This window comes from Monomorium pharaonis, chromosome 6, assembly GCF_013373865.1.
Source record: "Monomorium pharaonis isolate MP-MQ-018 chromosome 6, ASM1337386v2, whole genome shotgun sequence".
In the NCBI taxonomy this organism is placed as follows: Eukaryota; Metazoa; Arthropoda; class Insecta; order Hymenoptera; family Formicidae; genus Monomorium; species Monomorium pharaonis.
In genome coordinates, this window is record NC_050472.1 from 4,485,108 (window position 1) to 4,501,142 (window position 16,035).

Sequence of the window (16,035 nt, forward strand, 5' to 3'; positions counted from 1 at the left end):
CAGCTCAATAGGCGGCACGTATCGCGGATGCATCTATCGCCTCCCCGCTTCGCGTGCAGCGCGCCCGACGATGTCGCGATGTCTGGCCATTCGCGAAGTTCTTTCCCCTGAAACATGGCCCGGCGATAACACCACCTAAATCGTTCCGTGGATATGGCGTGGATTATTTTACAAATTATTGCGCGAAGCCCCGACGGCGCGATCGAACGACGCAACCCGGCGGCGATCGACGTCGGGCGTTCTGGCGCGATGCGGCGCGCGGCGGTGCCGCGCTAGTGCGGGGTCGCGGCGAGACGAGAGGGAGAGAGAGAGAGAGAGAGAGCGGGTCGCCGCGATTGCGCGCGCGCAAGCGAGCGAGCCTTGATAACGCTGAGGTAGGCAGGCAGGCAAGGCGCACGAGAGAAACGCGACTCGGGCCGCGCGCTCGTTATCAGTGCGGCAGGCGTAACTCGCAGGCGGGCTTGAAACGACACTCGGTCCACCAGTCGGCCAGGAGATCGCGCCACGGGGCGAGCCACTTTTAGATTGATTTTCAAGAGCACCGCCAGCACGCACGCACGGGGCCAGCGCTCCGCGTTTATTTTAACGCGCCCGAGAGGAGAGACCGCGAGAGAAAGAGACAGAGAGAGACAGAGAAAGAGAGAGAGAGAGCGCGCGAGAGAGATAGAACGAGAGAGAGAGAGAGAGAGAGAGAGAGAGAGCGGGTTGTAGGGAACGGGTCCGCGCGCGCACGGCCGTACACAGGCGGTTTCAGGCTGATTGAGATAGTGAGCGAGGGGACGACGACGACAACAACGACGACGACGACGACGACGACGACGTGACGACGTGACGACGTGGTGAGAGGTTCGGCGAGCGCGAGGCACCACGGGCGAGACCCGGTCTCTCTCCGACCGACGGTACCGTCGTCCCTTCGGTACGTTTCTCTCAACGACGACGACGACGACGACGAAGACTCGACTGTGCGGTTGCAGGCGCGGGTGCCGTCGTCGCGAGGAAACACCGTGCGGTATATTATACGTGTGGTATCCCCGGTCCGCGGCGTTTCTTCCTCTCTCTCTCTCGTCGCGACGGCCGGCCCGTCCGTCCGTCTGCCTTTCCGCTCCGCTCCGCGCCGCGCCGCGCCGAGCCGCGCGATCCGCTCCGTTCCGTCCCGTGCCTTCTCTCCTCGCTAATCTATCTATACTACTCGTGCGCGGTGTGTGCCATCGAGTGCGTCTCCGCGTGTGCGCTGCGGCAGGCCCCCGAGGTGTGCGCTTGTAGGCTTTACGTGGCGCAGTGCGTGAAATGAGTGACAAGGACCGTTCCTCTCCCACCCTCGTCGAAAACAGTCTCAAGTCGCTGCTCGACCAGCCCAGCGTGTTCCCGCTGATCGGTAAGTCTCACGACGATGACGACGACGATGATGAATGATGATGATGAGGACTCGGTGTGCCGGGCCCTCGTAACATGTTAACACGCGCGCGATGTTGCACCGTGCGACGCTGTGGCAACGCACGCGGCGGCCAAACTCTCCCACGGTCACTCTCCTATCCTCTCCTCGCTCTCTTTTTCTCTCTCTCTCTCTCTCTCTCTCTCTCTTCCTCTCTTTTCCTTGCGCGCGGTGACATTCGCGGTTTTTCATTCGCGATTTCGAGGAAGCCGGCGCGCCGAAAGATTCTCGCCGGTTGCGCAGCGCGCGGCCCGTACTCACATCCGGTGCCTACCTTGCGCGTAGTCGAATTGTTTGGGAAAAGTAGAAGAAGAGACAGAAGGGAAAGGGGGGAAAGAAATAATTTCCTGCTTCGAAATTCGCGCAAACGGGCGGCTATCACAGCGCGGACTGGCGGCGACGGCGAAACCGTGCGCGCACCACGTCCGTCGACGGGCATTCGAATATATTTCGAGGACGCGATCGCACGCATTTGAATTTCGAGTCAGCGCAGCGCGCACGCATATCCCTGCGCGCAGAGAGGGAAGGGGAGGAGGGGAGAGAGAGAGAGAGAGGGAGAGAGAGAGAGTGCTGTAGGAACTCGCGCTTTTTCCTATTATCGGACCGCGCGACTGCCAAGGAGGGCCAAAGTGCAAAGGGCGAGAACGCGAGAGAACGGTCGGAGAGGGAGAAGAAGTGAAAAAGAGCGAGCGGGACAGCCGGGTGGAACGGAGAAAGAGCGGAGTCATGGAGGACAGCGAGCATGTGTTCGTGCGATCGTCGTCATTGCGCCGACGCCGTTGGTCTGCCGATTAACCTCGTTTAAGACCCCGTGGCGCACCACGTGACACTCTGTCAGCCTTACCTCGCCCCGACTCGCAGACCCAACCTACACGCGGCTCGATTCCGCTCCTCCTCGGCTTCCGCGGCGGCGGCGGAGCGAGCGCGAAGCGACTAATCTTACACGACGTCGTGTGGCCGAGAAGGCCGGGGAAGCCACACGATAGCCCGTTCTTAGCCTGTTCCAGAGCGGCAAAAACCGAGAGGGAGAGGGAGATAGCTGAATTAAAAGTGATCGATGGGAACTCACCCTGCCAAGTTACAAACACCTCGTCTTCGAAATTGGGGATTATCGCGAGACGCTTTACGATTTCACCCTTTCATGCCCCTTTCCCATGCGTTGTTACAAAAATGTTAGCTTTTGAATCGGAACGAAAACATCTTACGATAAACTCATTTTCTTCTGTTAAAGACATTTCTGTATTGCGATCTTTACGCTAACTGGTAAAGGTAACTGAAAAGCTTATTTTTTCAACCGCGCTTGTGAGAAACACATGTGATATTAGTATAGAAAGTTCAATGAGGAAGGAACGGAAAGATAAACCAAACATTTTTAATCTCTAATTTCGAAGATGAGAAACTTATTTGTATGTAGTATGTACTTCAACCAATTTGTTTTATTTTCTTATTTTGATTTGTTTTCTTTTCTTCAAACTTAATTTATTTTTCAAAAAAATTGCATTTAAAAGGGATGAAAAATAAATTATATTAGAATTATCCTACTTATTTCATTATTTCGTACTTTCCGTATTTTTTCTTTTATTTCTTCTTTTTGATAATTTATCATAATAAATATCTCCCCCCCTCCTCTGTCTCTTATACGCAGAAAAAAAACCAACAAGTCGTACGCCAATAAGTCTAGGTGTAAAGAATGATCTCTTTATGAGAAATATGTGAACTGTAAAAATTTGGCCTAGAAATTCGTTTCGTGAAGTTGCGCTAGAAAATAATGCTGCAAAGTCAATTACTCTTAATCCGTCTATTTTTTTTCCGGCTAATTAGGAGTCGCGTTTTCCAGTCGCGACACTGCAAACGTTTGATGTAAGTTGCAATCGGATGATGTAATTTTTGCAATGCGTAATTCATTTCGTTACGAGCGATGTTGGTTTCACAGCCGAATGGGAAGTAACTCGTTATGTTGACTCAGGAAACTGTCCCCAATTTGCTACCTCACTGAATCGGATTATTAGCGTAATGCAAGATTAAATAATTGTATTTACGAAAAACGCGAAGGGGAAGAGGTCAACCGCTTGAAAATCTTCCGACTCTGCCCGATAATATATATTGCACCTTTCATCGGTTAGATAAGAAAGCCGAATCGCTTTCTCGATTACGCAAAATGCTGATTACTTGAAGTGGGCTCGGTTCTCGTTTCTTCGAGATAAAAACGAACGAAAAAAATTATGCCGCGTGTCCGATTACTCCCCTTTTTTTTTCGCGCTCGTTATACAGCCGGATCGACGATTAATTTTATCTCTCCTCCATTACTCCGCTCGCTTTATTCTCCGCGATACGTAAAACTTTCGGCGCAGAAATAAACTGCCGCTAGAATAATTCGGCCTCGAATTCAATTGGCACTCTGTTCGCGTTGCCACGCATTCGAGTTTGAGGGGAAAAATGCGTCGTCGCGATATCTTCTCGCGATAAAAGATACTATGTGGCTACAAACACGCATGATATATCACGACAGCAAAGCGACACTTCGCGTTACTTTTTGATACTACAACGGCGTAAGAATAAATCCTTTCATCCACGCACGGCGTGGTTGTAGCCACGGCGACGCGACTCTATTTATTTTCGGTATTACGACATCGCAGAGTTAAGCTCTTCCAGCGACTCGTATTATGACAGCGACTGTCGTGATATGTCAGCATGAAAATGCAATGATTTTTTTTAAGTAGCTATAGCATCATTACAGCACTTTTATTATTATTTTTTTTTTTTACATCGTACGAGATAGTATCTCTTCATTCTAGGCCACGTGCCATTTTTTGCTCTCACGTATGCGCATATGTATGAGCTATGAATATAATAATAATTAAGTAATCGATTATCTACGTGTGAAATTCACGTTGCTATAATAAACAAAAGTGATAATTTATATCTGGGATACAAATTAATACACGATCGTATGCGGAAAGTTGAGCTTCCAAACGCGGCCTACAACAGTCGGAAAAAATTCGCTCCAATTGATCGATATGAATAAGTGCGAAAGTTCACTTTGGGATCTGGCAAAACCCGGTGGTCATAGTTTAGGATTAAGGTACTGGGTCTACTGGGCGATATTACATTATGCGGAGACGTGCACAAGACGCGCCGGGAGCTCCCGAAGGGACGGGGCAAACTGCACTTCGTATTTATGCCGATCAATATGGAGGGATATAAACGAGAGTAACAGTAGAAGGGCAAAGAGCCAGGAAGGCCCCAGACTTTCCAATTCGGCCAATTACGCCGTATAATGGCATACCTCCGTTTCTCTATCTTCCGATTGTTCCCACAGGTTTTCTACCGTGTCATCACTCCCCCCGTTTGCCTTTCCTACTGATAATTCCGCCTGGCTCTTTTCCATCTGCCAACTCACCGCATAATGCAAACGTTACTCAAACACACATTTATCAATTAAGGATCACCATGGATGTTACTTAAAATTAATTGGGGTCGAATTGATCGTCTGTTTCTTTCGTGATCCCCACCTCTAAGCCCCATATGTTTTTTTCTTACAATACTATTGCCTCATTAGTCCATGTAGATTAAAAATAATGCTTTAAAAAGAAGCTATTTTTATTTTAAAATAAAATGCGCGATTTTCAAGTAAAATATTTAAAAATAAAATCATATTTAACACGCAAACGTAAGAACGTAAAGAGCGATCGATCTTTTACATTCTTTTTACTTCGAATAAAAGATCGGTATACTTTGCTTCTATACACTTGTGAGTGATCGATGTCACTTATGGTCACTGTCGCAGACGTCATTGTTAGTGACCCGACGACTGTCGACGACGAGAAATGCAAGCCGGCAAGTAGACGCCGATAAGTCGCGTGCGAAGCGCCGTTTCATTTTTCATTCACTTTCCTACGATCGATATACTTACATCGCTCTTCGTTCTCTATTGTCTCGTCGTAAGACAGACTACAGATTCGCGCGTATATTGTCAATAAAACATAAAGCAAATGAACATAGCTTGCTATTATTGTATTGCTTAGAGTCGGTCTTTAGCTATTATTACACTAACGAATTACACAAATACCTATTTATAATTTTCGTTTCTTGCCAAAAGATAAACCTGCGATTTTATTAAAACGTTTACGATAAAAATATGCCTACGGAAAAGAATATACATCGTGATTTTTTTCCTTAGCTTTTTGTCTCTTTTCCTTTCTATATTTAACGTGTCTGATGTGGTCAGAAAAAGTATATTCAGCATGTGTTACTGTATCCGTAATAAAATGACAATCTCATATTTCATTTCCGAAGCTATCAATCATTAGTGGTTGAAAATACAAGTTTTTGCGTTTAATTTCTTGCCGCCCGTAAAATTTGCGACGTCACTTTCAATCACCCTGATCCTCTGATTTGAATTGTCATTAATCTAAAAAAAAATATATAAAAAAGGATGTTTAAATCATCATTAATGTTTAAAATATTGAAAACAATTTCTCTCTCTCTCTCTATTTTTATATTAAAGATTTTATATTGAAGGCTAAGAGATTTTTAATTCCATCAGACAGAATCGCATAATAATTTGATTCGAATTGGTCAAGGTCATGAATCGTTATCGCAACGATAAGGTCTTTTTGATGGATCACAAAAATATCTTGTAAAAAAAATCTCACTGTCTTTACACTAAAAAAAAAAAGTTGTTAACTTGGCAAAAATTTTCAACTTGATTTCTTCAATACAAGTATTTTAGGTATTTAAATTAGATGCATAAATACTTGAATTGAAAAAATTTAATCAAGTCGAAAAATTTAATTAAATTAACACTTTTTTTCTCCGTCACCATTGTTTCATAATATACTTTTAAAAGAAAAGCTATTGGCTTACGGCTCGGCTAATGGCGTCGAGGACCAAAGACTTTACGCATACTTCGAGTGTATCTGTCGCTTTCGGTAATCATCGGCAGATGAACCGTGTCGAAAGTTTAGCACTGGCATTACGGTCCGCTCTTCTACCGCGGTTCGTGCTCTTTCACAATATGTTGGACGATTATTTTTGGCGTGCCAGGACCGTACACACGTCAATCCGTTTGATGGATAGGCTGGAAGACCAGAAAAAGAGTACCGGCAACTTGAACATGGCTCAGCACAGTCGAGCTATGCTTCGCGTGTGACGCAGCTGAGGAAATAATCCGCGTGATCTAATATTTAATTTATGTTTTATGTCAACCACGATTGCGATTAATTGTTCGTTTCGATTCCTCGATAATTATTATTAATATATACTTTACTCGTACGTAAAAATTTCCGTTTACTGTATTCTAGATAAATGCTTTTTTAAAAATAATTATTAAATAATCTACTAAAAGTATGCTAAAAGTTATCTGATAACACCTTTGGCGTACGAGATCTGTTGTTTAGATATATTGCGCTTGGACGAAGCTGGTCGGCCGTGCGGCGCGAGAGTCATTTATTAATATGATAGAAGATAGAATAAGGAACAATTGGCTCGCGACGCGTGTACCTCCCACAATCGTTCTTCGGACAATGTAATAATATTAATTATAATAGTGCCAACTTTATGGTGCACCAGATGCTGCCCGGCCGTTCCAAGTTGGCTTCAACATCTGCCATTTCGTCGGCAGTTAGTTTTCGATGCCGTTTAAATCGTTCAAATGTACGGAGATCAAGGTAAAGGTTAATTACTTCGTTTCCTATCGACAATTTCTTTGCGTATCATAAAAAAAAAGCAGACACAGAAATTTATTTTACTGAGATATGAATGCCAAATCTCTTCATCGTTATAATTAACTGAAAGAATGTACTTTTCCATATTTTACTTATTTTTGTGCTGATAAAATTAATTTGATCCTTTAAAAAGAATTAAAGCGCAATGTTGTGCGTGCAATGAATTTCTATTATAGGCTAGATAAAACCATCATTCGTTTATCGCTATCGCTACTCTTTGTCGTGATTTCAAACATTATGAATTCAGTATCGCGGAAATTATTTCCTGTTTCGTTCATCTTCCAAATCCATCAATTTTTTTCCAAGACAGAACGGTAATAATGTTGTTATATAACGCTCAAACAATTATTGCCGAAGTTATTTCTTATGTTTCACTATTATTACCTACAGGCCAATTGGAGAGATTATTTGTCGAGCCTTGTGCATCTTCTAACTTCAAGGTCCCTCGCGATATCTGCGAGTCTCGAGAAGTATTTAGCACCGTGCGATTTCGCTCGTTAGCACATGTTTCTCGCTCGTTTCTCGTCGCGGTACTCATCCGCGAAAATTTTTCTAATGGTTACAGAGTATAAAAGAGCGCGGAAAAAAGTTATTCTTCGTATTCGTACGTATCAACCGTAAGGTCGCCTAACAGGAATTTCCCAATTCATAGCGAACGATAAACTTCCACGACTTACGCGAGTTAGCCGCGATTTATCTCGCTAGGAAGTTGCACGAGGAGCAATAAACTTATCAACGGTAGAGAACGTGAAGTAAGTGTTCCAGTTTCAACGGGTATTAATTTAGATAAGTCTCAGAGTGCTTCTCCATAACAAGTAAACTTGCGCGCGTTAAAGATGTTAATTTTAAGTAAGCGATAAGGAGAGATTGTTGCGAGACATTTTTGTCGGATTAAATCCACTTTATTTTATAAGAACAAAAGTTAGTAAAAAAAAAAAAAACAATTAACATCCTCGTTATCGATCGTTCGCCCCCGGATCGATTTTTTTTTCCTGAAATGATCATCCTTTACCTCTGGTTAGAGATTCGGGCTGTCGAGAACGATCGCTCGTGGCCTGGCGTGGCCTCCAAGCGGGTACCGCTTTTCTGGCAACCCGCCAGAACTTATGCCAGGTTTCAACATACCGGCCGACATGAGTATTTTCGGTTTCGCGGCGAAACGACGTCGGCCTGTCTCTCTTTCTCTCTTTTTCCCACGTCTCTCCGTCCGCGTTTCCCTCTGCGTTTCTCTATGTGGAAAAACGAAGGGACGATCCTCTCTCCGCTATTAGATTTGCAATGTAGACGAATGGTGTTTTCGCCGGCGGGCAACACCATTCGCCGGTCCGATCCGAGCCAATTAGTTCGATCCCCCGATGCCGCGGTAAAAAGTACCGAAGTGTCTTGTTTACCATTCTTATCGTTCTGTATAACATCGAAGATTGAACTGAAATTATACCGGTTTTTCGGGCCCCACCTCTACTCACGCCAGACACTTGTCGAAGCACAAGTGTAAATGTTTAATTAGCGTTCGACACGACAACGATGGCGACAACGTATAATTAGTCTTGCGATAAATCGCCCCGGTTATGTATCACTTAATCATTATTTTACCAACGGGATACATATCATTGTATATAATACGTTCGGTCTTTCGTAGACCTATTTTCCGGGAGATCGCTGGCGCGAGCTATTTTCTCTATATTTGCGTACGCGGCGTGTAGAAGAGCGACAAGCTCGAACAGCGACAATGATTTAACGTCGCCGTTCGTTCGAAGCTATAATAATAACTCTTCTAAAGCATATCTAGCTTTCCACCGATAGATAAGCAATCAACAGTTGAGCTAATCCGAATGCAAAACCGTTTATTAATGGTGCCGTCGATCGGCGTAAAAATTATTATTCTCCGTATTAATCACCCGCCGTCCGTTATGGCCAGTTAGTCAATGATATATGAAGAAAAAGTTACAATAAATTATGTACAAATCGCACAAATACGTAGCCTCTGGTATCGAAATGTAGGGAAATATCTTCCGCGTTGAAATTCAACGTAAATACGCAACCGACCACGGATAAAGATTGCTTTATCAAATTAATCTTGCATAATTATTACCGGCGTCCGATATGCGTGTAAACAAAATGTAGAGGACCTTCCACACGATTACAATCGATTGCCTTTCAATCATCTTCCGTTTGAAACGAAGATACCTTATATCTAAATGCATGTTTCTCCTCTGAGGCGAAGCATGTATAATGAATCGATAATAATAATGTTCGATCGATGATAATATCGGCGTTCAATAATCCCACCCGAGATAATTCCGTGCGAGTTCCCGTAAATGATGATTCAAATTAAATTCGGTGAATGTGCAAAGCGTAAATATGTAGAATCGATATTCAATTTGATAGAACACATGGGCTGTTGACGTCACAGGGATTGAATTCTAAATTATTGGCTGAAAATTATAGGATATGCCGATCTTCCGCGGGATAATTTTATGAAATCGATTGTCTATAAGCGAAGATTCGGTTATCCGGGAAAGCGGAGATGCAATTTGCAGCCTGTCGAAAGAACCCGTCCCTCAAATATCTCGCCGGCTTGTTCTGGAAACGTAATTTGCATACGCGCCGCGCGCACGCATGCACTTATCATTCACAGCTGGCGGGTGCAAAACACCGTGGCGGCGGCGGCGGCGGCGTCGTTGTCGTCTTGCGTCTAGTCCTAGAGTTGCTAGGCGAAATAGTCACGCGGTGCGCGCATACATGCGTGTGCGGACTCGTCATTAGCGCGACTATCATTAGCCGGCAAGGCCGCGTTCAGGGCTGTCGATGGACGCGACGGGTCCCCGCGCTGCTGCTTTCTCAGGAGGCTCGGGTTTCACGCCGGGTGACGACGGACAGTTTCGATTAATCTCGCGTTTCTTCCCCCCTCCCCTTCCCCCATCGCGGTTTTACGGTACGAACGAGGAATTAAGAACTCACGTATGGGAAGACAATTGTAGTAATTAATATAACGTATACAAAATGACAATAAAAGAGAGACATATAAATAAAATAGATCCTTCGAAATTTGTGTAGAGGTTTGGACATCTGAGCAATGAAATTGTATATCTGTAAAATTCGATTTTGCTGCCTCTGTGTCGAACAATTCTCTTACCGTAATCTATGCACATACTACTTCTCTTATTTAAAAAAAAAAAAAAAAAATTAAAAAAAATTATTCATTTGTAGTATTTTCATCATTGCACGTATTTTGAGAATTTTGAGCAGAGCTCTGCGAACGCTGCCCCACCGAGTGCTCGGATGCAGAAGTTTCGCTCTTCTGAGGATCCTCGTCTTTCCTGTCGCCGTCACTTCTCACCGGCTCCGGATTCGCCAGGCTCATCGCCTCCATTTCCATCGCGCCGGGATCAGCGCGTGTTCTGGCTCTTCCTCCTGCTCTTCTGCTTCCTCTTCCTCTTCTTCTTCTTCTTCTGGTCCGTCTTCGCCTGCTTCGACGTCTTCGAGAGGGACGTCTGCCCCTCCTTCTCCCGGCGCGTGATCTTCCGCGTGATCGGCGACGTCCCCTCCCTCTCCTTCGCCCTCGTTCCTTTCGCTGTCGCTCTCTCCGCTCTCGTTCCCTTCTTCTTCGCTGTGCTAGCCTTCTTCTACGTTTCTGTAATCTCCTCTTACGTACGCCGAATCGCCAAGGTTGAGATGGACATGGTTCCGTCACCCCGTCGCCCGTGCCACTCTCTAACGAGAGCGGACCGAGGGAGTCGTGATTGCACGAATAGTATCCTCTGAGAGGAATCCCAGTAGAAATGTTTTAGTACCACATAATAATCGCTATCCAGCATAAATTATGATAAATTACTACAATCGCCTTCGCATTCAACACGTCCTCGAACTTTCATCGTAAAAGATTAGCATACGCACGTACCGGGGAATAGTTTACACGCCGAAGAGAATTCTCTTCTTCTTAAATAGATATACTCAGCGTTTTCGAGGTCAAACTTAAAGTCTTTTAATGACTGAATTAAGTATCTTTATCAACGCTTGATGTTACGTTAACGTTACATCAATTACGCGGGGTGTGACACAACGGTTATTTGATCAAGTGAGAAACATTTGTGTGTGCGACGTGATCAAAATATTTTTTTACAAAGTGGGTCACGCGTATCGCCCTCATAATCGTGTCTTAATCTATTGCGCTTTATTTTTGACCCACCGGCTTTATCACTGGCATTTTGATAAGCGAGTTTTTCGTAGTGCAAAAAACACAACATCGTAAATATGTCCGATATGTTACGCGAGTGCTCGGGGCCTTTATCGTTATTTCTCTCGAGAAATCAAAACGTTACTTCAAAAATAAACTTCCGTTCGAATAAAAAGTTGAGTGCCACCGCGCTCCGATTTAACCGAATATTAACGAAATGCCAGCCGCGCGGGCTTTAAACACGAAAAACGAGAAATTAAATTCTCGGAATCGTTTAATTATAGATAATTAATGGGAATTTGCGGCAAAATTCATACCCTCTTGAACGTTTAAGAATCCCATAAGATAATCCACGTCGTAATGCGAACTGGACCTGCCGTCTGGTCTCCTCGCTAGGAATATCGTACTCCTGGGAAATATAGTTACTAATTTCCCGTGATGTTGAACCTTGCACATCCTGCAGTCTACGTATAGCGTTTACAACCAGGGCCTCGACCTTTGGAGTTCGTCTAGTAGGCATGTCTACTAATTTTAGCAAATATTCTTTATTACGTCTTGTATGGATAATTGCGTCATCTTGATAAGTCTTATTATCGGTACTATTACTCATCAAAAACACAGGCGAAAAATTGTTATTATATTGGCATAAATATTAATTTTATTGGGCCAGAACCCACACTTCTAAGATTATAATTTAATATTAATTTTGCCGAGAGAATTTGTACAGGAGGATTGTAATGTGAACTTAATAACCTGCATTGCGAAGAATGTAACAGGAATGTATTTAATTATAGTTCCTTTCCGAGAATGCGTATCACAATCCATCAGATATAAACGGCACAATGAAATATTATATATTTAACTCGAAATTGTTTCAAATTGCCTGCATTTTTCTTACTAGTAATTCTAAATTGGCACGCAAAATTTTAATTGATTTCGACGAAACGGTATCCAAGGGAAATGATCGTCATTTTCGTGATGATGATCATAGCGTCGTTGTTTTTCTTTCGACTTTTTTATCGAAAATATCGAAATCGCTCACTCTATAATCCCACTCACGTTATAATCTCTAAAGTGTTAAAACCAAAAAGACGTAATAAATGTATTACTAATATATTATGCGTGTGTGCGCGTTGTAGTAGATACTAAAATAAAATACAAAATATGTAAAAATATTCTGAAATATTATTATAGTAATAAAAACATTCTCGCTTTCAAGAAAAAAATCGCAAATTTGAATTATTCTGCATTTGCCATATGCTCTTTACCGGTTTCCCTTGAACTTCGTTCCTGCCTATCTGGCGCGGATTTGTAATCGGACTTACAATCAAATCATACGACGATGAAACTTGAGGTGAATAGAAACGATCGAATCGGATATATGTGCTTAATGACTAAAATGTTTCGAATTCATTAACAAATGGCGCACTTAAATCAACATTTACATTGCCAGTCTGGTAAGCGAGAAAAGCCATTGACATAAATCATATATTATGCATTCGAATGGTAGCAAATGAATTATTTCTACAGTTTCAATTATTTTTATGTGATTCTAAATTATTACTATTTAATTACTAAATACTATTCTTGAATTTGCGTTTATTAAACTTTTAAAATCCCCCAAAAATAAAAAAATGGTTTTTCAATCATATTTTACAACACTTTATTATTTAATCACATTTAGAATGAATCTCAATTAGCATAAAGCCAATATTACAGAAAAAATATATTTTAGACCAAAATGTTTATTTGCAACGAGCATTCCTTCATTCTCTTCTTCCTTTGCTCTTTTTCTACCCCTATCTCGAATAGAAATAAAACAGCGCAAAATGATACCAGAGTAGCATGTCAGACATTTGTGTGCTGTGACAGCTCGGAATGCTTTTCTTATACCTTTGTAAATGTAGTTCTCTTCCGGTTACTAAAATCTCCTGATTAAAGCGATATACTATTGACTATATATATTATTATTTTTTCACTAATCAGAGTCGATGCATCACGCAAAATATAATGGACACAACAAATACGTATCTTATTTTAGAAACATAGTATTTTGTAAATTTAAACGGCATTAAAACTTATTCACATACATATATATTTTTATGGATTTTACAAATATTTTTGTACAGTTTGGACACACAGGTTTAAATTACCAATCAATTCTTTTATTACACGATATAATATGATAACGACAGGCATGCCTGTCTTATCATAAAATCGACGTGAGTTATCACCTTATCGATGGTGTTGCAGTTAGGAATGGTAGATATAATTTATATGTTCTTTATTAGACTTATTTATATTGCAAATGCGATCAAAGCTTATTAAGAATCGACTGATTTCTAAAGTGTTTATAGTAAACTTATCAATCATGATTTATACGTTATTTGACATTTTGACAAAAAGGAAAATATGCTTTAAACTTATATTTACTGATATTTGTTGTGTTACTATTTATGTAGTTATCATGGTTTTTTCACTTGTTTAATTGTGAAATTTAAAACAATTTTCTTTCTTAACAAAAACTTTACACATTATATTTTTTAATTATTTCTTTTTTTCCCAACATAATTTGACACTAAAAGAGGTCAAAGTAAAATAATCGTTGAATACAGCTTTATCCTACAAGAAAAAATTATGTAATTTTACAATATATTTTTTAATATATTCCAAAGTTTTTAAATTGCTCTTGATCGAAATGTTCGTTAAAAAATGAAAGCCAATTCCAAGAATTTTTGTATGAAAAAAAAAAAGTATATAAAAATCACTATTTCGTTTATAGATCTATATTAAATAATTTTTAACAGATTTGTTAAACAATTTCGTTCGAGTTGACGTAAAAAAATTAAATTTTGATTAGAAATGAGTGACGGAGAGCCTTCGGTAAGTCGCGTTAGAGTGAGTTCCTGTAGAGTGCAGCACGTATCACGTATGAACTCTGCTGGCATCTGGTACTATTTCAAGGGAATTGGTTTCGCCAAAAGTTCGTCATTGACCAAGCTCGCAACGATAACGTAGAAATCGACAATGCCCGAGTCTGATAGCTCTATCCTGCAACTTCATCTACTCGTTTCGATAATGGATATTTAAATAGCCGATAAGAATAATACAAATAAAAATTTTACGCATTCGGACACCGCGAGGGACAACTGACGGATGCATGCAGCAACGAGAGGTCGTGACAATGGTCTTTCTCAGCGGACGTCGAGGTGGATAAGAAGAAAAATGACAGGAAATTATCTATAAATTGCCAGAGAGAGAGACGATATACATATATGCGTTCCCCAAGCATTCACCTGCGCGTGCAAGGGCACCGGACATACGAATCGCACACACGAGCGCTGCTGACCGTCGGTGTGCTGTATGCCGCACGTTTGTCACACGCGACACACACACACACACACACACGCATGCACGTTCCCGTGCAAATGATGATTACTGCCGGTGTATCAATGTTATGTGCTCAATAGCGATGGAAACTAGTTCTAACAAAAGTTTTATCGTATCTGCGCGCTGCTCGTACAGTTGTCGCTCTTGTGATATCATTTATTGAAATTTCGTTTCGAGAGTTTTGAGTGAGCAAAAGTGTAACATACATATCCGATATAGATACAACGATTAGAAAAGTAAATTGAGCGTGCGCTCTTCAAGTACGTCCCGGAGATATAGTAATTACAATAAATGCTCGTAAGTGGCCGTGCCGCCCGCGCGCGCGCGCGAGATACGCAGGTACGCGAAACTGTGACAAGAGTGACAGATATTTAATTTACCAAGTGTATACGAAATATATTTACTATCTCACGGCGCACGTGGATAAGTGCACGCCGTTAACGTGTGCCCATTGTTAGCATTTTCGACCTTGCGGCACGCGAGAGTGTGCACGGGGGAACAATCGGGACGGTCAAGGAGAACTTACTGAATAATCAGCTCCGCGAGGGAAAATGATTGCGCTGCCTATGAATGAAAAGGAGGAAGCCATGAATTTCTGATTACCGTAGACTTTGTAAACACCGTTTCGGAGCGGAGATCACGAATAACGAATGTGTCGCCCGTGGACAGGCAAAAATCTTTACCATAATCGTACCGTCACTTCCTGGACGGATTTTTTGCGACAAAATCATAACGACCGTATTGGAACACAGCAGTTTCCAGAAAGAGAGAGGGAGAGAGAGAGAGAAAAAAAAGATATTATCACATCCTCGCGGGAATCATAAGCGATCTCCAAGACTCCCGAAAAGTGTTGCGCGAACCTTGCGAGAATTAGCGGACACAGGAAGAATCTCGCGGCAGCGATATTAATAAACGCGATAATGAAGTATAATTATCCGTACGAACGTCGCGACCCGCGCTTTCTCTTCTTTCAGAAATTGGGGGAAAATTCTTGGAGAGGGTTCGATGCTCATTAATATCAGCGAGACGGCGCGCGCGCGAAGATTCAGAGCGTAATCATCGCGCGCCTCTTACGACGTTGTTATTATTATCGCCGTAAGGATGAATCCATAATATCGAGAGGCGAGCCGAGTGGGCTCGGGACGCGGCCGAGCGAAAGTGCCTCTCGGCCGCATAAATGTCGGGCTCGACGCCGGTCCGGGGGACCAAGAAGGTGGCTTAACGAATGTGGAGAGATCGGTGAACCGGAAGCGAAAGGCGCGCGCGCGCGCGCAGCTTCACGATTCGTTTGGTACGGCGTATACATAAGA

At 42.6% G+C, this 16,035-nt stretch overlaps 1 protein-coding gene across 3 annotated transcripts; it reads right to left on the bottom strand.

The window, feature by feature from the left end:
* Window positions 1-3,020: 3,020 nt before the first annotated feature.
* Window positions 3,021-14,036, bottom strand: LOC114254467 (luc7-like protein 3). Of its 3 annotated transcripts, none has more exons than XR_004963670.1 (3): window positions 11,653-14,036; window positions 6,299-10,919; window positions 3,021-5,843 (listed from the first exon to the last, which is right to left on the bottom strand). XR_004963670.1 is itself a non-coding variant. In XM_036288280.1 (3 exons), exons 2-3 carry the CDS (start codon window positions 11,853-11,855, stop codon window positions 10,355-10,357), a joined length of 768 nt encoding a protein of 255 aa, XP_036144173.1. In that variant the 5' UTR covers window positions 11,856-11,857; window positions 12,089-14,036; the 3' UTR covers window positions 3,021-10,354. The 3 variants fall into 3 exon arrangements, 2 of the variants coding, with proteins under 2 accessions (XP_036144173.1, XP_036144172.1); XM_036288280.1 differs by having other exon boundaries at window positions 3,021-10,919; window positions 11,653-11,857; window positions 12,089-14,036; XM_036288279.1 differs by having other exon boundaries at window positions 3,021-10,919.
* Window positions 14,037-16,035: the final 1,999 nt, after the last annotated feature.